Source organism: Falco rusticolus, chromosome 10 (genome assembly GCF_015220075.1).
Source record: "Falco rusticolus isolate bFalRus1 chromosome 10, bFalRus1.pri, whole genome shotgun sequence".
Taxonomy (NCBI): Eukaryota; Metazoa; Chordata; class Aves; order Falconiformes; family Falconidae; genus Falco; species Falco rusticolus.
In genome coordinates this window covers 4,955,814-4,983,731 of record NC_051196.1, presented here as the reverse complement: position 1 = coordinate 4,983,731, position 27,918 = coordinate 4,955,814, and the positions used below count along the sequence as shown (strand labels likewise).

The 27,918-nt window shown below is 40.6% G+C and overlaps 1 protein-coding gene across 5 annotated transcripts in view; it reads right to left on the bottom strand.

Annotated features, from left to right (window-relative positions):
* SERGEF (secretion regulating guanine nucleotide exchange factor) overlaps nt 1-27,918 on the bottom strand; it is a 157,597-nt gene that overhangs the window by 105,604 nt on the left and 24,075 nt on the right. For all 5 annotated transcript variants that reach the window (XR_005106485.1, XM_037402163.1, XM_037402164.1 and 2 more), the window contains one exon: nt 15,670-15,830. Coding sequence is in view for 4 of the 5 variants with exons in the window: in XM_037402163.1 (XP_037258060.1) it covers nt 15,670-15,830 (161 nt within the window). In the remaining variant the exon portion in view is untranslated. The remainder of the gene's footprint in view (nt 1-15,669; nt 15,831-27,918) is intronic.

Genomic DNA, 27,918 nt, shown 5'->3' with positions numbered 1-27,918 from the left:
GGTTGAAGCTGCAACAGTATTGCGAAGGTAGTTTAAAAACAAGAGTTATTTGGGGTTTTCTTAATAGACAACACAGGACTGCAATCTTGCTATTTCACTTCGGTATTAAAACCTGAAACTTCAGGTTTTCAATATATTTCAAAAACGAGATTTCAAGATATATTAAAAAAACATGCAAAATTATCACAAGACTTTCCAAAAATGCTTGTCTTAACACACACAGTACTCAGCCTCCCACAGATGATCCCCATCATCACTACTTTAAATGAATCTGATATACAGCTTTTATATCACTAATTTATGAGTGTCACCAGAAATGGAGCGATCACATGGCTTTACAACGTGGAGGACAACTCCACTGGATACTGTAGAGCTCCACCGACTCCAGCACACCTCTCTACCTCAACACTGGACTCGACCCAGAAACTCCTGCTGCATTTTGGGTCTCCAGTCAAGAGTACTATAGAGCTGGGTTGTCTGCAAACAAATAGCAAAGGATTCTATACAGAAGATTTACTATGAAGAGTTATACTACACATAGGAACACTTGCTGTTTTTTTCTTATCCCTTTTATTTTACTCTGTCCATCAGAGACCTAAGTGTTGCTGCTTGCTTCTATTTAACTACGTGGGGTTTACCCCTCTTTCTTGTGTAAGCTGTTTTCTTAAGACATGCTTTGAGCTATGCTGCTGTTCCAAGAGAGCTCACCTGCAAAGACCGTTTGAAAACCCTGCCCACCAGGACAGGACTCAGGGCAGAAGGCAGGTGCACAATGCTTTCTGATTTTAGCATGGCAATGAAATAAGAATAACAGATTCTTTGCAGCTTCTAGATGGGAAGATGCAGTTGGGCTTACTGCACACTCAGCTAATAAAATAATTTTGTATAGTCATCTAAAACCACTGGTGCATTCCTTTTGCTCTCCCAGGATCATGGAGTTTGCCTTGCTATGATTGGCAATGTGCTGGTCTTCAATTCTTCACACATCTCCATCCAGTAATGCCAGATTTGAAGAGCCTTACTTCAGACAGAAAGACTGGAGAGAAACATTTGGATTTTTTCTTGAGAAGGTGGTGTAGAACACACCTATTGACCACTAAGTCTTTTACTCATTTCAGCAACTCTGGCAACAGAATCTGCTGGTGGGGGGAGTGGGGGAAGTGTGCTGCTACATTGCCAAGGGAAGGAAGAGATTATTTAAAGATCAGGCAGGTCAGCTCCAAAATTCAGCTAAAAAGTTTGACACTGATCCAGGGGAAATAAAGCGCTACTGCATCTCACCTTGAGGTATTGTCCTTAAATGAAAAAAAAGGATGGATAAAAAGCCATACCTTCAGGTTTCTGCAGTTCAGAAGTTTCTTCTCTCCAAAACCAGGAGGATGAATAGTACACAGAAAAAAACCAAAGTGTCCTTGAAATAGTGATTAGCAGGCCCAAATGCTATCCCCAAGAAGGTCCGAACAGGCTACAGACCTTAAAGAACTTTCAAATGCTAAGGATACCTGCTTATAGCCACGTGAGCACTCCTTTTCCCCAGAGTTTGGAGAAAGTCTTTTCTCTGAGAAATAACGCAATGAAGTACTCAAAAGTTTATGACCAAACACACATTTTAAAAACAGGTAACAAAGCTGTCTCTGCAGACCATCTCTCACAGACGCAGGTCCAGCGCTACGACAAACGTGAAAAGTGTGACAGGCTTGTTCAGGTGTGCAGCACTGGCATCCCAGCAGTCACACCAGATGGCTCTCAGTAGGTCTACACAAGAACAACTCTCTTGGGCAAGACAGCAAGAGAAAGAAACAGGGTAAAGAGCACAGAAGCCAAGTATCTCACCAGGAAGCTTCAGCTAAGGCACGTGTAATGATTATGATCCTGCATGAGAGATATTTGTTAAATAAATTAGGAGTGAAAGCAAATTACCTGAATTGTTGGGAGGTGCAACTCCAACAAATTTAACAGCCATGGGTTTTCCAATACCAGTTCTCTAAAATTAAAGTACTCCTCTTAAATTATACCTAGGTATATCTAAATTACATATAACACCACAAGCACAACACCTGTAATTTTACTACTTCTAACATCTGTTTTACCATTAATTTAATTAAAAATTACTAAGTGAACAACATTAAAATAGCCTCACTGAACAGCAAATCCAGAATTCAGATTCATTTTTGTTAGCACAAACATGACTAATTTAGCATCATCATTCCAAGTGTTTTAATCATTTTTGATTATTTTTCTCCCTGAATAACAGCCAAGATATAGTATTGAACACAAAAGAAAATAAGAAAGGTAGATGGATTCCAAGCATGAGTATTATTTGGTATATTATACATTTCTCTCAGCAAATGTATAAGCATACAATACTAGTGTATCACAGCGAATTGCACTTATCTAACATGAATAAAAGGATTTCAGAATTTGGTTCTGATTTCTCAAACTTATCAAAACAGAGTGCTTACACCCATAATAACAAAAGAAAAAGCAAAGTGTTTCTGTCAGTCAGAGGACTCAACGAGAAAGCACATGCAGTCTCACCGAATGCGAAGAGACGTTTCTGAAGCATGTTACCTGTTGCCAAAAAGACAGTAAGCAGCAGCATCATTTGAAATCCATGTAGTAACACGGGTATCTAAAAGGAGCTGTCAGTAAGTAAATAGTAAAGGGAAGAGTAAAGGGGAAAAAAAAGGTTGAAAGGGCAATCCAGAACATACATTTAATTTCAGTAGTGGTACGTCAGTAGTCCCTCACGTACTTAGCATCACTAAATTTGAAGTCCTCAGACAAAATTACTTCATTAGACCTCTGTGGCATGTCAAGCTGAGCACGAACTCAACATAAGTGAATAAATGCTCTTTTCTCACTGGCTTTCTGCCAATCTGACTGCAAATGGAGGCCTCGCATGCAAAACCAGTCATCTTTAAAGACCCCGAACACCGTCAGTCTTGGTGCACTCCTAACTCATTTGGCCACAAGACACGGCAGATGTCTCCAGGTACCATGCAGAAAAGCAAACAGGATACTTTACTGTCCTCATTTGTTGAGGAGGTGGGGGTGGGACACGTTGTCTCTCCAACACGAAAGACATTAAATTTACATCATAGCCTACTTCGTATTTCTGAACAGCTTCTCAGCTAAGCTAAAACAATTGTATCTTAAGATAATTTAATAGCATCACTGTAATTCACAAATTCCATCTTAATCTTTTTAAGTAAAAAGATATAAGCATTTTCCTTTTCATGCCCCTCCAAGCACTCTGGATTTCAGACTTGCTGTGGCAAGGAAAACCACAGACAGCAAACTAATCCTGTAAGACAATGCCAACTGCTGAACCAAAAGGGTGCCTTCTATTACTCTGTTCCTAGTATTCTCTCATTTTCTGAAGCTGCAAACCTCAACACTATATTTTTAGAGGGTTTGATCTAGTATCTAAACTGAACAAAAAAAAAGCTCCATGGGAAGTCTTACACCTGACCATGTAAATGCATTTCTACAAGTCTCCACTTTTCTTAGCCTCAAACTCTGTGTAATGGAGGTTCCACACACAAATACTGAGTAGAATCAGCAATATCAAATAGGAAGAAGTGTTGGAGATATGCAGTGAAACTTAAAAAGTGACTGTCATCACAGATTTCCATTTTCACAATTAAAGTTACTTCTATTTCCACATGGTGTAATAACAACGAAATAATATTTCGCATTCTTTAAAAACAGAAGAAGCTAACCACAACAGGTGCCAGCAAAAGATAAGATCATGAATTTTGTTTTCTGAAGACTGACAACATCCCCTCCCACTACAACCTGTGACTTGCATTCCCAATGAAAACATTAGATTCACTGTGAACCAAAAATCAGTCTGTGTATTCTTAGGAAACTTGTATGCAGTTTCCAAGTAATCCTTTCAAAATGACAAATTTAAATTTTTAAAAGACAAGTTGACACCTACTAGCTCATTGTAAGATCACTGATAACAAGACTTATACTCTCAAATACCCATATCAGCGTTGGAAATAAGAATTCTTTTAATAAATGCTGTCCTTGTCCAACAATCCATTCAAGAACTTGAAACAAAGGGTAGTGTAAAATAAAGGCTTCGGACCCAAATCAGTTCTTCATACCAATATTCAAGACAGACCACTTCAGGTGAAAATGATTTGCCAACTTTTTTAAATGTAAGGTGCTAAGAAAGATTTGCCTTACAAATCCACAGCAGAATCCATTACAGATCACACAGTGTATTAAGCCAGGTAGTCTCAGTGCCATCAGTGATAAATTGCAGTGACACAGTGCATGAATCCTGTGTATCTGACCAAGCTGCCACCAGTCAGCATGCGAAATAACTGTAGAGCTTTCCAGACTTCCAATTCAGAAACACTTCTACCACTTGTACCTTTGTGCAGGCCCCAAAGCACCGTCACGAACCACGGCTGTATGCTAAACTGCAAACTGGACCAGATTAAGAAGCTGATTTTGCACAGCTTGTGCATTTATTTGACAACCACAGAAGATGAAGAATCAAGGTGATACCTCTGCCTTCCAGCAAACACATTAATTTCACTTACATTTCTCATCAACTGAGTTTTCAAGGCATTCTGATAGCACGAAAGCAACTACAGAACATTGCTCACCAGTCTGATGCGTTGAACTTGGCACCTCAAGTACAACGGCGGAGGCCAAACTATTCTTCCTGCCAGGTAAAGGCAAATAGCAAGGCTTAAAGGCTCATATAGTGCCACAAACATTGCTTGATAGCATGCTTGTATGCAGCCAAGTGAAAAGCTTCTGCTTGCGTGGCATCACAGAATCATAGAATCATTTAGGATGGAAAAGACAATTGAGATCATCAAATCCAACCGTCAACCCAGGGCTGTCAAGTCCATCCCTAAACCATGTCCCTCAGCACCGCATCTACACAGTTTCTGAAAAAACTCCAGGGATGGTGATTCCACCACCTCCCCGGGCAGCCTGTTCCAGTGCTTGACCGCCCTTTCAGTGAAAATTATTTTCCCAATAACCAGCCTAAACCTCCCTGGTGTAACTTGAGGTTGTTTCCTCTTGTCCTGTCGCTTGTGACTTGGGAGAAAAGACTGACCCCCACCTGCCTACAGCCCTTGTCAGGCAGCTGTAGGGAGCGATAATGTCCCCCCGAGCCTCCTCCAGACCCAACAACCCCAGTTCCCTCAGTCACCCTTTATACCACTTGTTCTCTAGACCCTTCACCAGCTCCGTTGCCCTTCTCTGGACATGCTCCAGCACCTGTAACATGCCTCTTGAAGTGAGGGGCCCAAAAATCAAACAGAATATTCAAGGTGTAGCCTCACCAGTGCCAACTACAGGAGGACAATCACTGCCCTTGTCCTGCTGACCACACTACTTCTGTTACAAGCCAGGGTGCTGCTGGACACCTCAGCACGCTGCTGGCTCATGTTCAGCCAGCCATCAACCAGCACCCCCTGGTGCTTCCCAGCCGCTCTGCCCCAAGCCCATAGCGTTGCATGAGGTTGTTGTGACCCAAGAGCAGGACCCGGCACTTCTCCTGGTTGAACCCCATAAAATTGGCCTTGGCCCATTGGTCCAGCCTGCCCAGACTCCTCCGCAGAGCCTGCCTGCCCTCCGGCAGATCAATAACCCCCCAGCTCGGTGTCATCCACAAACGTATCGAGGGAGCACTCGATCCCCTCGCCCAGATCATCGATAAAGGCATTAAGCAGGACCGGCCCCAGCACCGAGCCCTGGGGACGCCGCTTGTGCCCGGTGCCAGCGGGGTGTAACTCCATTCCCCGCCGCGCTCTGGGCTCGGTGTCCAGCCAGCTTCCAGCCCAGCGCAGAGCACACCCCTCCCAGCCGTGGGCAGCCGCTTTCTCCAGGAGATGCTGTGGGAGACGGTGCCGAAGGCTTTACTAAGGTCCAGACAGGCAACATCCACAGCCTTTCCCTCGTCCACTGGGCAGGTCACCTTGGCATAGAAGGAGATCAGGTTCCTCAAGGAGGAACTGCCTTTCCTAAACCTGTGCTGGCTGGGCCTGACCCCCCGGCTGTCCCGCACGTGCCTCATGATGGTACTCAGGATGGTCTGCTCCAGAACCTTCCCTGGCACTGAGGTCAGGCTGACAGGCCTGTAGTTCCCTGTACTGCAGCAGCCTCAATGATTCAATCCACTGAGCGAACTGCAAAGACTTCACTGACATGCACTGGAGAAGAGTCATCTCTCTATGCAGTTTTCACGGTAAGGAAGAAATGCATTTAAACCAAGAATTTGAAACAGCCACAGTAATTAAAAACTTTGTCATGCTTTCTATCTCACTTCCCATTCTTATTTCCTCAAAAACTTCCTCCTTGTAACTTCACTCCCAAAATCCATGAAGTTTTTTTTTTATAACTGTAGGCCAATTATTGTCTATATTTTTATAAATACACAGCTATTTGCTCAAACATTGGCTGCTCCTTTTTTCTTTTTAGCTGCATTACCACAGTGAGTAATGCACCTTTAGGAAAATCAGGATACCTTCATCTTTTCTTTGTAGTGGTTAAATGCTAAAAAGGGAGCAGCAACAGATCAAGAAGTCAATGAAAAAAAATCAACTGTTTGCTATTTCTGGAATTTATTTTTGTGCATTGAAGTCAAAAAACCTTTCCCAAAACAATCAAAGAAAAAGGGTTTTCCTCCATTCAGACACTTAAAAAAAAAAAAAAAAGCAGCAGCAGAAATCAACCACACCAGAAAACCATGAAAAATCAAAATAGGGGACCAAACAGAGAAGACAAGAGAAGGAAGTAAGATTCAATAATTATAAGTCATATCCTATGTTTGCATCTTTACAGAGAACAAAGAACTTAAAAACACCCAAGTACCTCATCTTGGCATATACAAAAGCAATAAAGGAATTGCACAGTTATATACACCTGCAAGGTATCCTGCCACAGCACTTAATCAAATGTTAGACACCATAGTATCTCTGTCTGGATTAAAGTGGCTGGAATCTGTCAGATCAGGTTTTTTTAGATGGTTTTCATTCCCCCTTCCCCCGCCAGTCTCTTGTGAGCTCCCACTGAGCCTGGCTAGCTTTTTGGGGTTTTTTTCTCTTTTTCTATCTAGAGAAATAAACCAAGGTCTCAGAGTTTTAAGGCTTTGAATGGGTTCACACTTTCAAAGTACGAAGTCAACTAACAGCAGAAGCTGCAGGCAAACCTTTGCAACTTAAAAAAACTGGACAAAAGGGATTTCCACTGAAGCCATTACCAGTAGGAAAACTGGCTATTTAATGCTTGTTAATTTAACACTTAAGAGCACAAACAGTATGTCAAACAATGTGCTGGAAAAACGATCACACCGTAAGAACTCCTTACTGGCTCCCTAAGCACTTGGTACCAAGGAAGGGACTGTTTACTTTCACTCTACACCTGGGAAGAGGAGGAGGAATGGGAAAATGGGAGCTAAAGTAGCAACATGTAGGAGGTGACATTTTCAGAACCATACCTCTAAGGAACTATCAAAATCTTTTTCTCCCTGATAATGAAAAAAAATTTCTTTATAGAGTTTTTATTTGCTTTTTCTATGATTAAAATAAACATCTGAAAGACATCAACAGGAGCATAGGTCTTAGCAATCTTTGCTGGTATGTAATTATACACAATATCCACTGAATTTACAGAGCCCTCAGCAATCAACTGCCAGGAGACTAAGAATAGACCCTTAGGCAGGTTTTAAAACAGGAGACAGTTCAGCATTTTTGTCCTCAAAGGATCAGATGCAGCATTTTTACTACTTCTTTTCCTCCCCCTTTCACGAACAAGTTCTGTTGGTGGAATGCTGGGGCAAAGGCACAGGTGATGTTAGACCACATAGAAAACAGACACAGAGTTCAGAGGTAGCTTCTACCTTTGACAACCTCAGTTTAAATCAGGAGGCAAGGCAGCCAACAGACAAAGGAGATGAGCTGTCAGGCAGGAGGACAAACAGGTACCTGTCATTTAGGAGGTGACCCAGTAACTCAGTCTCTGAAACTTGGTGTGTGCCATGGCATAGCAACAGCTTTTAAGCATCACAGCAGAAACACGAGTTTCTCTCTTTTCCGAATCTTCTGTTAAACAGTAGCTTTACAGTAACTTACAACATAAGCACAAAGGCCAGAAAGACTGGCAGAGCTCACAGCTTAAATAACTCACTGATAAGTGAAAGCTGGAAAGATCAGACAAATGAAAACAAACACCATCACTAGCATAAAACTACAAGCATAACCCAAGTTCAAGGCAAATCCAGACTCTTTAAATTAAAAGCAGGGAGAAGCAGTCTGTGTGCTGGCCAGAACAGCACTGCCTTGGTGAGTTTATGGCCCCACAGTGACAAATGAGCTTGAAAGGCCCCGTGGAACAACTCAATAAACAGGCAGCGTTGGAACCACAAAGATCTCTCCCACCTCATGTATCTGTAGTATGCTACTCAGTAGCCCAGTGTATTTCCCAGCTACATCAAGCATACTACCTATTAAGGAGTAACACTCTTCTTAAAAAAAGTTGACAGCAAAACAATGAAGCACTAATTAAGTCACTTCTACTAATACCCAAAAGTAAACAATTACAGAGAGTATTCCGTCAAATTCCTACGGGGGTAACTTAAATGATGTATTTCTCCTCGACTACTTTTCTTCTTTTAAGATTCCACTGTAACAGAACCTGCCAATAAAATTCAGCAACACAACAGAAAAAGAAAACATAAGTAGCGCTTACACCAAAATGTGTAACCAGAACTTTCTCGAGCTGAAGTTCCAGGGTGAGCCAGGTAAAAAACAATTAATCTTGCCCCAAATCATCATTGTTGCATTATTTTTCCATCCATAAGCGGAGGTACAGATAAGATTTTTTTGCAGAGAATGTGGTAAATTGATAGCTTTGTTCCAGTTCACTGCAGTTTCTTATTGATTTTCTCTCATTCTAGCCTGCATTGATTTGTTCATCCCTTCCCTCTAACAGTTCTAATGACAAATTGAGAATGAAAACCTGCATGCTTTAGGGCCTTTTCCACCAGCTTCTTGCTTCCAACCATATTTTCACTTGGATTTGGAACATACCCATGCACATACCCCTGGGTTAGGCTTGGCTGACCTTAAAGTAGGACAGATACCTTTTACATTTTACATTGAAGCCTTTCTGTTTAGGCTCCTCATGGATAAACAAGGGAACCGAAACAATGTCAGTGAGGCTGAACTGGATTTCTGCACTAATGGTGGTCACCTTCCAAGGTGGCTGTTCACACAGAATTTGCCTTAACACCAAGTACATTTTTTTAGTTATTTTGCAGCATTTCCCATAGATAATTAGCAGGCATTTACTACATCATGCATGTGAATGACACCAGTGAATGTTCATGGCATTTGTTGGTGCAAAGAAATATTTCAGAGGAGTACTGAGCTGGATTAGAAGTTGTCTCTGAGTTCAGGGTGAGTTGCAGTCATGGTGCACTGTTATTAGAACAAGCCATGCAGAAGAATGGGACCCGGTCAGTATTTTTAATTTAAAGAACATAGCATGAGCATATGCAGGTCAGAGTCACAAACAAGGTAACTTAGTCATTTTTCTACTAACAGACTCATTAAACACATTTGCCAATTTGGTCAGCTGATGCACGCCTGCACAAGCTATGGCTACTGCTGCAAGTAGTTTTAGTGAAGGATTAATTTGGAATTCGAACTGCAACACACTATCAGGTGGAAAATGAATTTATGAATTATGAAGATTAAGGCTTTGCCCACACTCACATTTATAACATCCCATCCATCACATGCTGGGTGGGTCACCAACTCCTGACTTGATGCCATGTCAGTCCTCTCCTACTTCACCCATGCTGGAGGCACATCAACATTTGCTGGTCTCCCATACAGACTACGAAGCAGCCTGACCCCTGGCTGCCACCTCAGTGCTACAGCACAACCCCAGCAGAGCCATTTTGGTCATTTTAAGCCAACCCTCATCTGCAAAAGTGATAACTGGAAAACCTCTAGCTTGTAGTCACACATCACATGTTGTCTGGCATGCAAAGGCAGTGCAGGAGCTCTCCTTTGTTATTTGCTTGGTGTGAATTTGATTTCCCATTTCCCCTTTTGCAATGCCAGCAGCAGAGAAATTGGTATAGGTGCTGGGAACCAACATCATCTCCTCTTTGCTTGCCAAAAATTACACACCTAGACGTTGGGTGATCTAGGCTCTGCTTATAACCACAAGGAGAAGAGGAAAGCAAAGATCCCCACCCTTTCACCTAGTGTTAAATAGTTGAGCTTCACTTCACCAAATCATTTACCACAAAATTACAGCTAGGTTATGGTTTTCATGGAGCAGCCTAATATTTCCCGAGTAACTTCCATTGCTTAACACATGGTATTCCTAATTTCCAGAATCTCTCTACCCAGGCCGTAAGCTAGTCTTTACAAGCCATGGTCATGTCTTAATGGGATAAGAAAAGCACAGAATAAACAGAACTGCTACCTAGCCAAAACGTTGCATTTGAACTTCAAGTTTGTTACGGCTCTCAGCTTCTTGCTCGGAGAACGACAGGGAGAACCAACTGATCTAAGTAGTAAATCCTGCCTCCTCATTGCCTGCAATATAACTGTAAACTCCTCTCAGTATTCTTGCAGCATTGCCAAGATCAGTGTTACTCTCCTACACAGGGCGTGCAGATCACACAAACGCACCTCATCTAACACTGACTTTATGTATTTTGTATGCAGACTGCAGTTTCATTCCTCTAATACATCCTGTTTGGGTTTTTTCCCCCCAGTGATAATTTCAACAATTTGGCCTCCATTTTCATCCTTAATTGCAAATTCTCATTTGCACAGAATTTTACCCAGAACCCACTTCTCCATGCCCTTTTTCCTGACCGTCACTTAAAATTAATAAGCCAAGAACTTGATTTCCACTCTTGCAAGAATATTAAAGGGCCATCTCTACATTACCATTTTTATCCCTGCATCTCTAAAACAGCGTAACAAAACCAACCTGCACCAACAAAGGAAAATTCAACAATGCCATTTCTCAAAGAACACAGATCAAGACCAACTTGTTAAAGACACCAATTCATGACAAAAAAAACCCCACTGCACTACTTGCTTACCAAGCAAGAAACTCCACATCACTTCAACTTAAAAATGAGAATATTTTTAACTAATTGGTCCAGAAGGACCTCAGAAACCCCTCAGTAAAAAATGAGTTGGCCTTTAACCTCTCCTTCTATGGGGGTCTCTCCTCATGAAGGATCACTAGATGGACAGATGTAACAACATTAAACAAACATCCAGGGAAAGCCACACATACTAACTGAAATATAACACAACTAGTAATCCAACCTGTTTGGAGCATGCAGATATCAGGTAACTTTCGCTTCTCACCATATCACAAGAGAGAAAGCTTAACGAGTAAAGGGCTGGAGTGGAATATGTATTATGTAGGTTGTCTTCTCAGCTTTACAGCTGCCTTGCTGTTGCACCTGAAGCTATGTCCTTTCTCCGTTTCCACTCCCATGCCCTGCTTGTTTTCATTGTCAGCTGTAAGCATTGCTAAGTAAAAACCACCTTTTACTATAAGTTTTTCCAGGGCCCACATCTGTTTCTGTGGCAGTTATGAGTTTGGAGGCAAGCTGGCAAATCAAAGAACAAGGAACAGAGTTTTCTGAAACTTCATTTTTCACACCACCACTTCTATTGGACTATATCCTTAGATTATCTAAAAATTATTGAGCTTGGAAAACTAGGGGGAATTTTTTTTTTTTTTTTGCATTTACCTCTTTCCCTAATAGTCAAAATGGGGTTTTTAAGCAGCTTATTGAATCAGTTACTACACATATATTCTCAAACTGAGCAGTAAACTCTGGTTTAGGAAACTTCAGTTTGTTGTTTCTCCCCCAGCAAAATAAAAGCCTTTTGTTTTGAGCATTCAAAATAAAAAACATAGCCACAAATATTTACAGTACCAACAAATAACTAAGTATACAAGCCATGCACATAGCACAGAGATGATGTATATGCTTTAATACTATCAGGTTATTTCTTTAAATACCCTTTAAAGTCTCAACGACAGCTTTACTTACAAAGAGGCCTCTAATAATTTTCACCAAGTCAAAAAATATAAAAACAATCACAATTTTTTTTAATCCAAAAGGTTCCATTTTCAACATTTCAACACAATAATTTCCATTATTGTGTCTATATGTTAAGGTAGTAACAATGCTTATACTTTAGCCTATCAGACATATAACATCAACTATATCATCATAGCAGATAGATTTGTCTTGTAGGTAGATGCTTAATATTTTGCAACATGGGGGAGGGGGGGGAACCCAAGAATATACTAAAAACAAAGCTATCTTGCAACGTTTAAACAAAAGCGGTAACAGTGATGTTACTGTAACCACCATGGAAAAAAGCAGCAATATACTTTGCAGTCAAAGGGCCATGAGAGCATGTGTATTCATGATGGCATTCCCTGAAAAAAGGAACCATGCGCAAAGGATCCAAGCCAGTCTGTATTGCACAGGACAAACATACACGCTGGGACAAACATACACTCTGGAATTACGGGCCACAACAGGATCAGGATAAACACAGCAGATACAGGTCATCACAAGTCCATCAGTTATTTTCAATTCCCTGAAACAATTGGCCTCTAGATCCATCATCAAGATTTAAGCTGGGTGATGGTAAAACTGAGGAAGGAATTAAGCCCAAGAAAACCGAAAACTGTCAGTGTGGCACAGATATTTTTTTTATTTCCTAACTGAAATTTCAGAGATCCCTCCTGAGAAAACTGTAATCTAGCACAGCCTGTTTTAAGTAGAGAAAGGATATGATGAAAACATGGCTCCACATGAGCAGTGCTGCATATCCAGAACGACTGTAGCCCGCCCTTCCATCCCATTTAGCAAGAAACGTTCAGCACTGCACAGTGACTTCTCACTTGTTTATTGCTGCAGCAAATGTTTGCTGCAACGTGAATGACATGCTGAACATACCACAAACAGTAAAAAAATAGCTATTAAAAACAAAAATATCAAACGGACTGGAAAAGCATTTTTGACAAGGAGGAAACATTAAACCAGGTCTTTGTAGCATTTGCTAAATACAAAGGCTCATCATCTTTCAGGCCATTTGTATTTAATTGTCCTTTCATCTGAAGAGCAGTGGATATGAATGCGCATCAGGCAGCATATGAGTCAGATGTTCTGAAGAGGTCCAATCAAGGACACCCCACAACACAAGAGCACTGCATGCATAATGTCTTGCACAACTGACTTCAGCTACAGCCTAAAGTTCCTTTTCAGTGCCTCATCCTATTCCATGGTGGTTATGCACCAAAGCACTGAGAAGAAAATAATAAATAGACCTGCAGTCACATAATTCAAAAAGTTTAAACACATGAGACTCCAGGAACCTGATGTCCCCGCACCCTTTTAAAACTGCCAGGAAGACATACTCAGATTAGTAGGCAATTATCTAAAACTCAGGCTTTTGTTCTTCCACTCTTCCAGTTGAAAGAAAGAAGCGCTCACGTTTCTCAAGGTCAACGTTTCCAAAAGTGTTTGGGAAATAAGTCAAATTCACAATGGATCACTCAACACTTCCAAAATCAGGTTTTTGAGTAATAGACAGACACAGACGTATCTATTTCAGCACAAAGAAAGGAGAATCCCTGGTCTTTGGTGGAGAAAGCAGGTAAATCATGGGCATGGACACAAGGAGCAGCACAGGAAGTTAAATCTACTGTGCTGTCCTTGAGGTAAACTAGTGTGTCTTTTACACTGTCCTCTAATCCTTAGATTAGTTTCTCAGCTCTGGTTTTAACAGTATTAACTGAAGTGCAGAGGCAATCAGCAGACCACAACTTTGCCAAAAATTCAGCTGAATCATGAAAAGCAATTTACAAAAATAGACCATAGATAAAAATCATTAGTTGTAATCCTTAACTGTTACACTGGCTCTCTGCATTGAACATGTAAATTGGTATTGTTAATTCAAGGGAAACATGGAAAAGAACTCATCTTCTTTATATTCCTTTTAATTGAGCTCTCAAATCAAACCTTGTCTCCACATGACAACCAATGGAAAAAGGGATAGCTTGTGTGTAAACAAAAAACAGCTTGCCCTCTACATAGCCTACATACTGCAGTTTAATGCATGTTTAAGTCTAAAAATCTAGCTCCGGCATTATTTTGTAATCTTGAAAGTGAAGCAATTTAGGCTCTTATCTGCTTTTTCCTTTTCTCATCAACACAGCTCCTCTTAGGGTACAAAAGGTGCTAGCTGTTGATCACAATCTTCTTAAATCATCTTCTTGTTAGCTCTGCAAAGAACGATGTCTGCTCCAGGACACTGCCATCGCTAATCACTCAAACCAGGTCTCTCATAGGTCTATAAGGGGGAACAGTGCTGAGGGCAGCAGAACAAAAAGATTGTTTCCTCTTCCTTTTCAAGGAATATCTCTGAATGCATCCCTTCACTTTCATGGATCACTCATTCTGCCAAGCATAAGTTCCCCTGTGCAAAATCTACAGCTGCCTTAGCTTTGTACTGTACAAGAAAAAACAAAATTACGTACTTGAAGCATTGCCCAAAGCACAGATGGAAAAACAGCGTGAAACAGATTCAACAATGGTGTTCTCTATAGATATCTAACAACAAAAGCAGGGGCACCCATCTCAAAATTACTAAGAAAGCTGTTTGAGGCTCAGTGGAGTCAACACTGACTAAACAAATTATTCTTCAGTGCAGCATCCTGGGCTCTGATGCTCCGCTTCACAGCTGTGAGCGTGCACAACCACAGAACACTGACAGCGAGAAAGGGCAGAGGCTAACTCTTCTAACAAAAGTCTCACCATGGGAGACTACCAGGAGGCAGAGGTGCAGTACGGACATTGCAGCTGAAGCTGTCAGCTTATACTTCCATTTTGACTGGAAGCTACCAGCCAGCTACCCCCCAGGGAGATGCATACCTTTTGTCTGGTTATCTGCTCAGCTGGGACCCACACACATTGCCAGCCAAGTGCCATGTGCTGCTATAGCCACTAAAAAGCCAAGAAAACTGTTTGTACAGGTAGTACAGGTTGCATGTTCTGTTAGACTACAGCAAACCTGAGTAAAGTTTTCTTTCTGATCATCTTTACGCTTGAGGATAAATAATTTTGTATCAAATTAGCCATATGAAAAAACCTTCAACACCACTCAAGGATGTTATAAGGTAGAGAAATACTCTTTATATGCTTAGAGACCCTGAGCGAGAGGCTGTAGCACTGACCAGCTAGAGAAAGGCCACTGGCTAAACTGTTACAGAGGGCTTCAGACAAAAGTAGTGCTGCAGCTGGACGGGGTGCCACCTCATACGTTAGGCTGTGTTGCAGATGCAACAATCTCTTGCACACGCTGGGAGCTGAGAGAACTTGGCAGCTACTGCTAATGGTAAGTCTGGTTCCACCAATGAAAAATCAGTTCCTGAATGCAAAAGCCTTTTAAGAAATTTGAAAAAATTTAATCATATTATGAGCTCACAGGAAGAGCAGCAAGGGCTTGTACTGCAGCATTTGAAAGTGTTCTGTTAGGAAATTGTACTGATTGTTTTAATGCACATGTACACACACAAAAAAACCCACCACCCTGGGAAAAAAGCAGTAATTTTCATCTTTACCTGAGATGCTCCACTTAGGCAAGGCACTGAAACAGGGATGTTACCCAACAGCTCCAAGTGCTGTTCAGATGCTGTGCATGCCTCCTGCCCATCGGGAACCACTACATGCCTTCCAAGTTGCCCATAGTCCGCTCTGCCCCAGGTGAATACCTTGCCAGTATCTAAACACAAAAGACATTTCAAGATTACATATTTACCAGGTTCCAGGAACATCTGGATACCAACTGACAAGTAGAACACTTCGTAATACATCTTATCTAAACCTCCAAAAACCTAGTGAAAACTACTTATGGAAACAGAAGAAAAAAATTAAAACTACCTAAAGACGTATTACGATGTACTTCTATGCAGTTACTCAAACCTCATTAACGTGTTTTCTGGCAGAACAACAGCTGTAGGGTGACCTGGGCTATAAATGAAACCACGTCAGTAAAGGGGCTTAACCTGGACATTCTGCACAAAATATATACTTTAGTTATACAAAGGGCATATTTTTAGCTTACAGAACCACACAAAACAGCTTATTCTGAAACATAAAAGATTCTTCTCTATTCCCAGTCTTTGCCATTGAGACATCCATCACACATCCTGTATTTAACATACAGTTTATGTTTTCCTGATAAAAGTTATCTTCTGTCACAGCTCCCGTGAGCAAAGTAACAGCCCTCAGGACAGAAACCAGTTAGTCAGGACCACCACAGCTGTCATTAAGCATTGGAATTGCACCAGTTTCTTTTCACAGGAATCACATGTTGGCCAAGGCAAGTAACTAAATGAAATCAGCAGTATATGGATCATCCTTCCCTCCACATATTCTACCAGGTTCACTGCTGTGGGACTGACACCCAGAAGTCCACTCTCAAATATGGGTAACATCCATAAAGCAATCCTTTTACCTTCAGTTCCCAATATTAAAAAAAATAATAATTATGAAATCATACTAAGTGACAGCTTTATTTTCTTAATGAAATCTCTGCAGGTAAGTGATGAAAAGCTGTCCCTTTCTGGACTCCCAATTAAAAATGTTATATACACACAGCGTAACACTATGTTCTCAACTCTGTTTTAACGCAAAGCAGCAACCCACTTTCCAACCTAGAAGGAAGCCTGCAATGACCTTGAGTTACAGATGCACTACAGCCAAGCCTCAATCTCCTCTCCAGAACTCAACTCAAGTCACCAAGTCACAAGCCAAATTAAGTGACTCTGAGGAAAACACCATCAAGTGAAGCAAGACAGCTTAAACACGCGCACTTCTCCCCTTGTCAGTCAGTACAGGCATATCCCATAGAGGGGCTGGGAGCAGGCGGTACTGGTCACATCGCCCAAAGATGACAGCTGATGGTTTTCTTAACACATCCCATAACACAAACCTTCCGAAATCTGAACACCTTCCTTTTCCTTTGGGCGCTGTTAAATTGTCTTGAAGGAGACCCAGGTGAGCGCTGCTGGTTTGCAGAGTTTAAGCTGACAATGCATCTCAGAAACTGGAAACTAACTTCATAGATTTGAATACATGAGAAGTATATGCATTTCCCTTGGAAATCTGCCAGCAGTGGTAGTTTTTACTCTGATCACTGGAAGTTTTTCAGGTGTGTTCTCTCAGTTCACTGATAATGCTTCCCCTGAATTAAATGATAAAATTAGTTGTCCTTTTCTCTCAGGGGCACAATGATTTTCTTCCTTTGGAACTTCCTAGCAATTCAGGGAAAAGTTGAAACCAGTCATACACTACTTTCAATACAAGTGAGGTCTTTCAACATAGTAGGTGCATTTTGTTAGGTTAAAGCATTATAACAAGTTTCATTAAGAGAAACACCAGTGTATCTTACACAGATTAAAAAAACAGTTTACAGTTTAAAAAACATGCTTGTTCTAGAGGTAGCGTATTTACTTTGTAATTTGTATAGATCTCTGCTAACAACATCTGCAGCGGCAAAAATGTTGCAAGGAGACTCCTACATCAGTATGTTACATAGCAAATGTAAATGTAGACTAAGCTTCAGGCTTTTATATCACACCAGGTTACTGCGCCTATCCAGAACCCTATGAGTGGGCTGAAAAAGGACAGGCAGGCTGCTCTATTTTGTATCAACTACAAGAACTGAAGCTGAGTTTTATGAAATTTAAAGTCCAGTTAGATCATTAATATACCACAGGCTCTCAAGCACTACCCAGACATTGCTGTATTGATCCCAAGGACCATAATTTAACTAAAGCATTTCAGCTCTCAGAAGCTAAAACAGGATCAAGTGCCACTGGCAAAACCATCAGCAACCCACAAGGCCTCTGGAAAAGCAAGCAGTATCTTTGGTAATACAGACACAGATCCTCGTATGCAGACTAGCACTATCCTGTACACATGGGCTGTAGAAGCTCCTCTCAAGTCTGACTTCGGGGGGGGGGGGGGGGGGGGAAGTCAGGGGCAGAATTCTCCAACCCAATATGGTGCTCAGTCTGCACTCAGACATGAACAAGAAACAACAGCCCCTCATATAACAAAAATGATCCTTTGCATCATCACATCAGGGTACCACTGCACCTTGTCTCAAGTCTTGTCTGCTGCTGGTATCTGGGTTCAGATGAAGACAATCTGAAATCCTGACACACACCTGACTAGTTACCAAGATCATAGTCTTCCCACCCTGCCAGTGACCAGCAGAAACGAGGGAGCAGCTGACACAATCACCATCTTGATGACAAACTGCTAGAGGAAGTTCTGTGTAAAGCAAGCAATTATGTTCCCCTCTGCCAAAGGCCTGTGAGAGGTGGAGAAAAGTGCAGTCATCTACAGCTTCCCCAACTGTAAGACCAGAGCAAGACACCACAACCAACTACCCTGAAGTCAAAGTAAACTGCATACATTATTTCCCCTTGGGAATTAAGGGGTAGCAAGTTCATCATCTGCAACAGGATCAATTTGTCTAACTACAGTTGCTATCAGCTGGTGATTGTGCCTTTATCCATGACGGGGAAAAGCTCCTCTCTCCACTATCAAGTATCTTTTCCATGTGCCAGTGTCCATACAAGTTTGGTCTTTTTTTCTTCTACACTGGGGATATTGATGATCTTAACGTTCACTCTGCAATTCTGTTACCGCATCCATTTTTGAGGCCCTACACTGAAATTTCAACAGTAAAACCAAGCTGAGATGGAAGTAATAGAACTGGAAACAGTATGATCCCAGTGGTTTTACTCAGCTGTACAAAGGCATTGAAGCATGTTCATCTCTTATTGCAAATTATTTCAGTAAATTCAGTGTAAATGAGGAATGCAAGCATATATGAAGGATTAAAACCAGACAGCAATATTGCTTAGCTGCAACAAAACATCTTCCATCCACAGATTCTATTTTCTTCCACTGGACAAGCAAGCACAGAATTTCTTACACATGCAAAACTAAACAAGCTTTAGGAGAACATAAGCTGTTTCTGTTTACAAACAGAAATAATTGTAATAAACTTATTTCCTTTATAGTGGCAAAAAGGAAAAAAGTTTCAGGTGGTTATTTGTAGGCAAGCAGAGAACATCCATTAAAGCCAGATAAATTAACTTTTGCTTTTAGGATGAACTTCTTGAATGCCCAAATATTAGGTAAGCAGCCAGTTCCTTCTCAGTGCTCACGGATTCAGTTCTCACTTCTAATCAGCAGAAATTCATTGCCCAGACCTGCTCCTGTTTAGTGAGCATTCCCCTTCCCCAAGCTCTATCTCCTGCTAATGGGCAATCATTCCTATTTTTCAGCCAAACACTTCCTAGGATACTTTAATCTGTCTTTTCTGTGAGAGAACCTAACAACAGAAGTTGATTTAGAAGTATCTTCTCTATGAAATACTGATTATATTTTCAACAAACAAAACAACAACAAAATCAAGTCTCAAGTGGAAATTTCAGACCAAGGCAAACATCAATGCATGGAAAATTCCGCCAAAAAGGTTAAAGTCTTGTCAAAATCCTAAGCAACAGAAAGCACTGAGTTATGACAGAAAGTGTTAAGCAATTGTAATGAGAAATATTGCTACTGTGCTGCTTATAATATAGATGGTATTTTAAAATGTTCTAAGAATATTTGAGAAAAAGACATTAGTCACACAGAGTAAGGAGGTTGGAGGATGAATTACTTAAGAATGAGGGGTGATATAACAAGGAGTGTTGGTCTAATATTAGAATAGAACAGAATTTAATTAGAAGTCAAGAAAACATACACAGCGATGAGTCAACTGGACAGAGTACATCAACCATGGAAGTGGCTGAGGCATCAGAAAATGAGATATTTCATACCAGACTCTATACAGTAAAAGGGCACAAAAGGCAGGAGGTGTTTCTACAATTTGTGTGAAAGAAAGAAGCATACAATGGTGGAAAGCTTTTCCAGTTCTTCTAAGATACTAACAATGCTTCCTAAGACCTTGATCCTGCCATGTTCTGAGCACAGTGGCTCCAGTTCCAAAAAGCAAACTCCTCAACTGTGAATATCCACATTGTCCCAAATTACTTCATTGCAACTCTTCCTCTTTTCAGCAGACAAATGCTACATCAAACAAAGGCCAGAGGGCCCAATACCATTTGGTATTCAGGAGTAACAGATATAATTGATGTACATTGTGTCATTCCAGTGTCCAACCTGAATGAAACACAGTACAGGAGTTCTGAGAGCTAGAAGGACAGAGGTCAGAAGATTTTTAGGAAAACCTTCCCAACAGCGCTTTAAGTAAACAGCACATACAATAGTATGTTACACCATTTGAGATTTTACATGGTCATACAGACCTAGTTTCCTCCTGCTTTCTGAACTGTAAACACAGCAATCTGCCTCAGCGTACATACAGCAGCACATAATCTGAAACACATTCTCATGCCCCTCAGAATACGGATGAGAGTAGGTAAGTATTGAAGTGCTTGCAGTACTGCACTAGCAGTCCACCATCAGAAAGGCTACTCTGTGTTTTCTTCACATCGTGATTCTGTCCTTATGCTATCACAAGGCGTAGGCGGTTGAGAATGGCCTTAGAATTACAAGTTCACAACCTTTGGAGTATCGCAAATCCAGCAGCATTGCATGAAACGCTTTAGTTGCTTCCTGTCTGACACTGTAGCTCTTACTGTGCTGCTTTATGGTGCTGCTGAGGCTATAGAGCATGTCATTTTTCCCGTCTTACCACTTCCTTAATCTGCTCAGCCACCTAAGTATTTGGAGGGAATTAAATTAACAATTTAGAAAAAATGCTTTTTAGTTTTAGAAACAGGTTGGTTTCTCAGTAGAACACAAAAAATAGCAACATTAAAGTGTACTTATTTTCACTAGATTCAGATACATCTTTATATCAATTTTCCTGTTTGAAGATAATATCATGACTGCACTACTGTTATCTCCTTGAAGTTTCTATTCGGTATCCAGGCAAGCTCGGAACTATCCTTTCATAAATACTAGATGAAAGAGTTCATCTTGGCTATCTCAGTTCATGGTTGCATTAACAATTACTTTTCAAATGAACTCTGGATATTCGCACTGAATGCTTAATCTCATTCAGACTTGAAATAGGAAGCTTTATATAAAAGTCCTAATGCCTCCTTTCACATGAAAATTCACAGGAGCAGGTATTAAAAATTGACAGAGGCTGCCTCTGCCTCCTCCCTGCCCCACACAAGGCAAAACAATGCTTCTCCCCCAACTACAGATCTCTGTTGTCCTTCAGAGCAATCACTGATGTCTTTTAACCATTCCAAGAAACTTCTTCATCTGCGTAACATCTGTACCTGTGCACGGTGTCAGTACAAAACAGGATTATCTGCTCTGACAAAGGTTTAAATGGCCCCTTCATCCTCTTACACAGGAGTTCCGTTTGTGAGAGGTACCCACATCTCTTAACACATTTTCTGTGACCTCCTTACAGACTTCTGCAACTTTACATAATAGGGTATGCTCCCAATTATTTTTTTCCATAGTCATTTATAATAGCTATTAAAAAGGTACTCACTTAAACACAAATTTATGCATAGTATTGAGGTCATGCCTCCTCAGGAAAGTTCAGATAAAGCAGGGATATTTCAGGGATGTTAGCAACAGAAAACTAGAAATCATTTCAGTTGCCATTTTCAGCCTTCTGCTGTCACAGGTTGCAATACATAGCTAGCTCAGAACAGTCCACAAAGCACCTACTCAACATGCAGTAGTTCACAAGGGTTTTCGAGCACCCTGTAAATAGGATTAAACCTGCAACAAAAGGCCACAAATGCCACAGGAAAAGAACCATAAAGGCATCACCAGTCGTCCTGCAATAGCTATTGATTTGTCAGTTATACCACCTATACTCAAGTGAGCCAAAATTTTCTGCAATTCTGAGCTACATCTGATGTCCCCAAATCTGGTGACCAATTTAATAACAAGCACATGTGCAAGATAGATGAACAAGACGCCTAAGGGATTTCACACCACGGCAATCAGTGGCTTATCTATGATCCAGCAAACAACTGGCTTCTGTGACCCGTTCCTACTGCTAAAAAAAAAAAAAAAAAAAAAAGGAAATTTAAGAAATCAACCTAGAAAATTATGCATCACAAAAGAAAATTCATCCAACCAGGGGGAACTCTGTTGCATGACATTAACGTAAACAGATAGAGCATAAGGGATACAGCTGCATCATCCATTCTTCTTTCAGAACCTCCTGGAGACATCAAAACATTAAAAATCCAGTTACTTGTATGATAATGCGATGTAATGGAAAATACTTGCTGAGGCAGGTAAAGCCATGAGGATGTGGGAGACCCTCCAAGAGAAGACACCAGGACTGTGACTGCCTTTTAGCACTGACTAAAATGTTCAAAGCGCAGACTGAGAATTCCTTCAGCAACAACCAAGACAGCCTGAAAAACTTCAGACCCAAATAGTTGTTCCCATTCCTAGGCCACCAGTCTTCATTGTGCTAAAACTATTTGTGACAGGGAAAGTAACCCAAGCCAAGGAATTGACCTGGCTGAAGAACACTCTTGGGAACTGGGAGCTGGCAACAGCAAATATTGCTAAAGGCAGTGCTGTATTAAGTCAATTTAATATTCTGTATGATAGGCTAGAGATAAAGTCAGTACATCATGTGAAACTGCAAGTTATCGTGCGCTTTACCAACAGATCCATCTTTATCAGACTGTTAACACCATCAAACATCTAAACAGCTTTAACTTTCATTCATTAAAAAACAGGTAACGCTTTTTCTTTTTTGTTTCCATATCTATACCAAGTTATGTTTCAAGACGGGCAACATTCAGTTAATGGGATTATTCACACACTTAATAGCATGCTTCACTGCTTTGAAAGATTGGACAGAAATAACTTGTGAGTATGGCAAATTCCACAACTCTCCAGGTACCTGGAAAGTCCTGCCTGTGGGTTTGGGTTTTAGAGGAATAACAGCTGTTTTGCTTTTAGGAGGCTGGAAACATGAAGTTCCATACAAAGCTCTGAACAAACTGAAAGAAAAATTTAAATGTAAGTTAAATGCTTGTAAAGTTGTGTTCATACTGCTGATATCAAACACATATATGAACTTGGCTCAAAAAATAAAATGCAGGAGGATGTCATGAAGTCCATGCAACCATGAAACAAAGCTGGGGAAGAGGGGTGGGGGCAGGAATCAATGCTGAAGAATCTATCACGCTTTGCATTCAACGTGCAAGATGAGAAAATTCCCTTCTCATTTCTTTCCACTCATGATTAGAGAGTCATCACTGCCTCACCAGCTGTGCCTCTGGCTCATTTTAAATTCAAACTGCGATACATATCTCACTTTTAGACTTTTAATAGCAATGCCTTAAAATGCAGATTGCTGGCTAAATTTAGTTACATGATTAGAAACAAATCTAACTAATTCCTACCCAGCAAACAGAACTGCTGCAATTCAAGGTTCAATAGAGGACTTAACTCTTAATCTAAAAACAAAGTCCTAACACGAAGAAAGAAAAAAAAATAAAAAGAAAATCAAAGCACAGTTTAGTGATGTCTCTAAAAAAGCAGGATGCATAAAACATTAACCAGCCATGGAAAACTATCTGCAAATGCATCATAGCATACCATAGGGTTTTTGTTCTGTACTTCTGCAAATAAATTCTGCACTATGCTACTACAGCAGTATGAGTCACACACTTCTACTGACATTCTATATTTATATCTCCATGCCCTTCTGCACTGTTATACACTTTCTTCCATACAGGCCTCCCTAACCTGGAATTTCCTTTCTTCTGCAGTTGAGCATCTCTTCCTCTAACATTCCCCAGAAAGCTGAATAGATATTTCTCTCTAAGCAGTTAGTCAATTCTTTCTGGACACCATTTTGAAGCTGTAACACCCTTGAACTATTAGAATACAAGGCATATGCTTGTATTTGTTCACAATTACTTTCTTGTGTCTTATTTCCTATTCTGTCTGTGAACAGAATGCTCAGGCGTTTATCCCCTTTAAGGCAAGGTCCAGGTCTCATTTCATTTGATTTAACACAGTACAGTGCTACAGAAAATCTTATTCAGAGATTACGAATTACAATATATTCATGTTTTCTAGATTATTTTATGGAAATCATTACCTATAGCACCAATCTTGCAAACATTTGTGAATCTGTCTAATTTGGAAAATGCAAGTGATCCTGCTATGCTCAATATCCCATTGTCATCTGAGCCTAAGAAGGAACAGGCATCTGTCTACAAGAGATAAAATGAAGGTAATTAAGTTCCCAGCATTAATATTTACCTTGTCGAAAGACAGACACAGAAATATCATAAGAAATGCTCTGGAATGGCAGTCTGAACAACTGGGCTTTTTTTGCTGTTGCTCACAATACGCATTCCCAAGAACAAATATTCAGGGACCATTTGCACAGAGATTTCATTAGATAACAAGCCTCAGGCACTCATGATTATGAAGAGTAAGAGTCACAACATCTACAAAGGAAGAAGCAGCATTACTCAAATGAAGTGTTAGATGACCAATTCCAAGACTTGCTAAGTGGCTTTAATTTTCTCAACAGCTCCACAAGCAGCCGAGTTCTACATCCAATGGAGTTCAACTCTATGTGGTGTTCTTAAGAAATAAAGTACAATGAACAGAACAGTATCACAAAACCAACAATGGCACCTCCAGAGCCTCCCAGGAGATCACCCCACTTTTTCAGAGTCAGAACCATTAGAACAGCAACTACAATTGACTAATGTGATCACCTCAAATAGCAAGCAGCTGTAACTGCAACATTCTCACTGACACGAGGAACAAAACAGTCTAAACGAGGATGGGAAGGAAAATTCATGCCCTTTGAACTCAAGAGATAAATAATGAGTGATGAGGTATTTTATCCCCATTCTTTCCTACCCCCAAAGAAAGACTGACTTTAAGGGGGATGGGGGACACGGATGGACAACAAAAACCCACAAGATGCCATTTTAAACAATGTACGGGCAAGACGCTTAACATCAAGGAGACTGCAGGGAAAGAGGGGACAAAGGTATAAATAGCTGCATAGTCGTGAAAGTATCTAAATGACATTTATGCCCTGAAAAAATTCCATCATCTATAGAAGAGCATGCTATCGAGCTAGCAGAGTTCCCTTTGACTCCTGCCTTCTCATTCCAGTTCAGACCTCTAACTCGTTAGAATTTGTATATTAAGAGACTGACTGTGAGACATTTTCAGCATTTCAAAGCTACAGAACACAGAGTACGAGGCGAAAGTTGCGATTTGGAAGTCTACAAATTTCGAAACATTTTACAAGTGTTACTTCCTACGTAAATACAATGAATGCTATGCAAGTCCCTCCTGTAAGGAAATCTGAAATTCCCTGCGAAGAGGGAATTATACTAGTGATCTATTTACATCTTTAATTCTTTACTTTTGGTAAACATCAAAAGTAAATAATCACTAAATGATGCGATAGCTGTGCACAACCACCTCTGTATAGCTATAGCATCTGTATTTGCTTGCAGTGCCAGCACATCTGTTTAAGAATTACCCAAGCGTGTACAGGAACAGCATTGTCATCTAAGTATTGATGTGCTGTGCTATGCTGCCTGTTAATAAGAGGGGGTTTAGGTTTGAAAGCAAGAGAGGGAAGAAATAAGAAGATAACTTTTCTACTTTTCTCCTTAGGAGTCAGGAGGAAACAGCAATGAAGATAAGAACAAAAAGTTCCTGGCTTTTCACGGCCTTCTTTTCCCTGACATTAAAAAGAATGTTGACTGAAAGAAGCAGTACCCTCCCGTTCATGCTTCACAGAATACAGTAAGATAGGACAGCTAGTAAATATACCATACGTTTTCTCCTGCTCTAAAGCAGGCGGCCAGGTGGGGAAGAATAATTTCTTTGCTCCAAAGTGAAAAGCTTAAAAATCAGACACTCGGAAAACGATTTTACATGTCAAGTTTGTGTCTACAGAGGATCAGCTCACGACAAAGACTTGAATCCCAAGGGCATGGAGCAACACGATTTTGACTAACACTGCTCCAACAACTACCCTAAACAAACCACCCTAGATTTTAAAATCAGACACATCAGCTGTTTGTCACATTTCAACTATCAGCTTCTGCCTGTGTGCATGCTCATGATGTTTTGGCTTTGTTTGGTGGTGGCTTTTTTTAGTCTCTAGCAAAGTGAGCAAGCAAGAGGAGACAAACACAAAAGGATTTAACACCCTTCTATGTGCTCTGTGACTTGCCAGGATGATTCTTCAAACCAGATGAACTTCTAGTAATCCACACTGCCACCCTTATAGTGTCCCCATAGCCTGACCTTCTCTTCTGGCAGTTCCATCATCCATTTTCTTTCAAATGAACTAATTCAGCTCTAGTCAACTGCGTCACTCCCAGGGACAAGCCTGAAAGATGATGCTTGTGTGCAGGCAAATTCCTACAAAACCACCATTGGCTGTTATAAAGTCCAAAACTCAAGATGAAAAAAAACCAAACTGATTTTCAATTTGCTTGCTATTTTGGGGTGGGAAGGACAAGTAAGAAGACATACTCCCTAAAGGAGTTTCTATACATATTTTTTGGGGTGGCTTTGTAAAGGTAAGTTCTTAGAAATTCTAGAAAAGTAACATTTTCTATATTCGTGATAAAAAGATCTTAATAAAGCTGACATAAAACACTGTCCCTGAATAAATCTTTGCCTTCACAATGTTTTATACAATTTTTCTTTTAATTAAATGACACTGAGTACAAGTGAGAATGATTACCTAAGGAAATGCCACCACTCCTAGGGTTTATCTTCTGCATCAATCAGATGCTAATACCTTCTTATCATCCAGGTCTTTGTCCCAAAAAAGTAAACTGAAAGTTACCGTGATTATTTTATTATTATTATATACTGTGTTCCTCATAATATTGGGCAGAGAATAAAGCAGACCTGAGCCAAGCAAGCTCTTAAATCCAGCAGAACATACCCAAAACTTTGAGTGCATCCTAAGGGACACAGATAAATGCAATTCCCCTTCATATGCAGATCTCTGATCTTTGGGATCCACACCGAATATATGTACCTACACTGAGAGACAGCCTTTGCACTTAAGTTCAGACAGCAACTACAAAAATCAGAGGGAGCTGCACCTGAACTTCACCAATTAGGCTTGGAAAAGCTCCTTCTCCTCCTATACAAAAGGGGACTTAAAAACCCACACAACTGTGTGAAAAAGCCTGCAAATTCCCCTTTAAAATTTTCCTTGGGGTAGGTTTGGTTTGTTCTTCAGTAATATCGAGCCTGAGCCTCACCTACCAACAAAAGCTTGCTGCACAGCTGCTGGGGGCTGGCTCCAGGTCCGCGCAGGTACCTCCACTGCCCACTGACAACTGTTCCGGTTTACAGGACTTCAAGTTTGTTGGCTTGGCCATCTTCAGCTCTTGGCTGCAAGTTTGTCCAGGTAGCAGGCTGACCTTGCTACATGGTGTTGGCGCCCTCTGTGCTTCCATGCATTTAATTAGTAAAAAAATGAGTATCCAAAATATACTGCCAAAACAAGAACAGATCTGGAGATCAACACCAACATAATTCAAAGTCAAACAAACCCTATATACATTCCTACTATATAGGAGGAATTAATCATAAGGTTTGATTTCAACAATATTTACAAGCAAAGCAGTATTTTTCATGGGCTGTATTAAAAAATCATTAATCTTTTATTTAAGGAAGTCAAGCCACAGAACAGCAGAGAAAAAAACCAGAAAACTGCTTTTGCTTAAGAAACACAACAAATGTTAAAGGGTATCAGTTGCTAACCA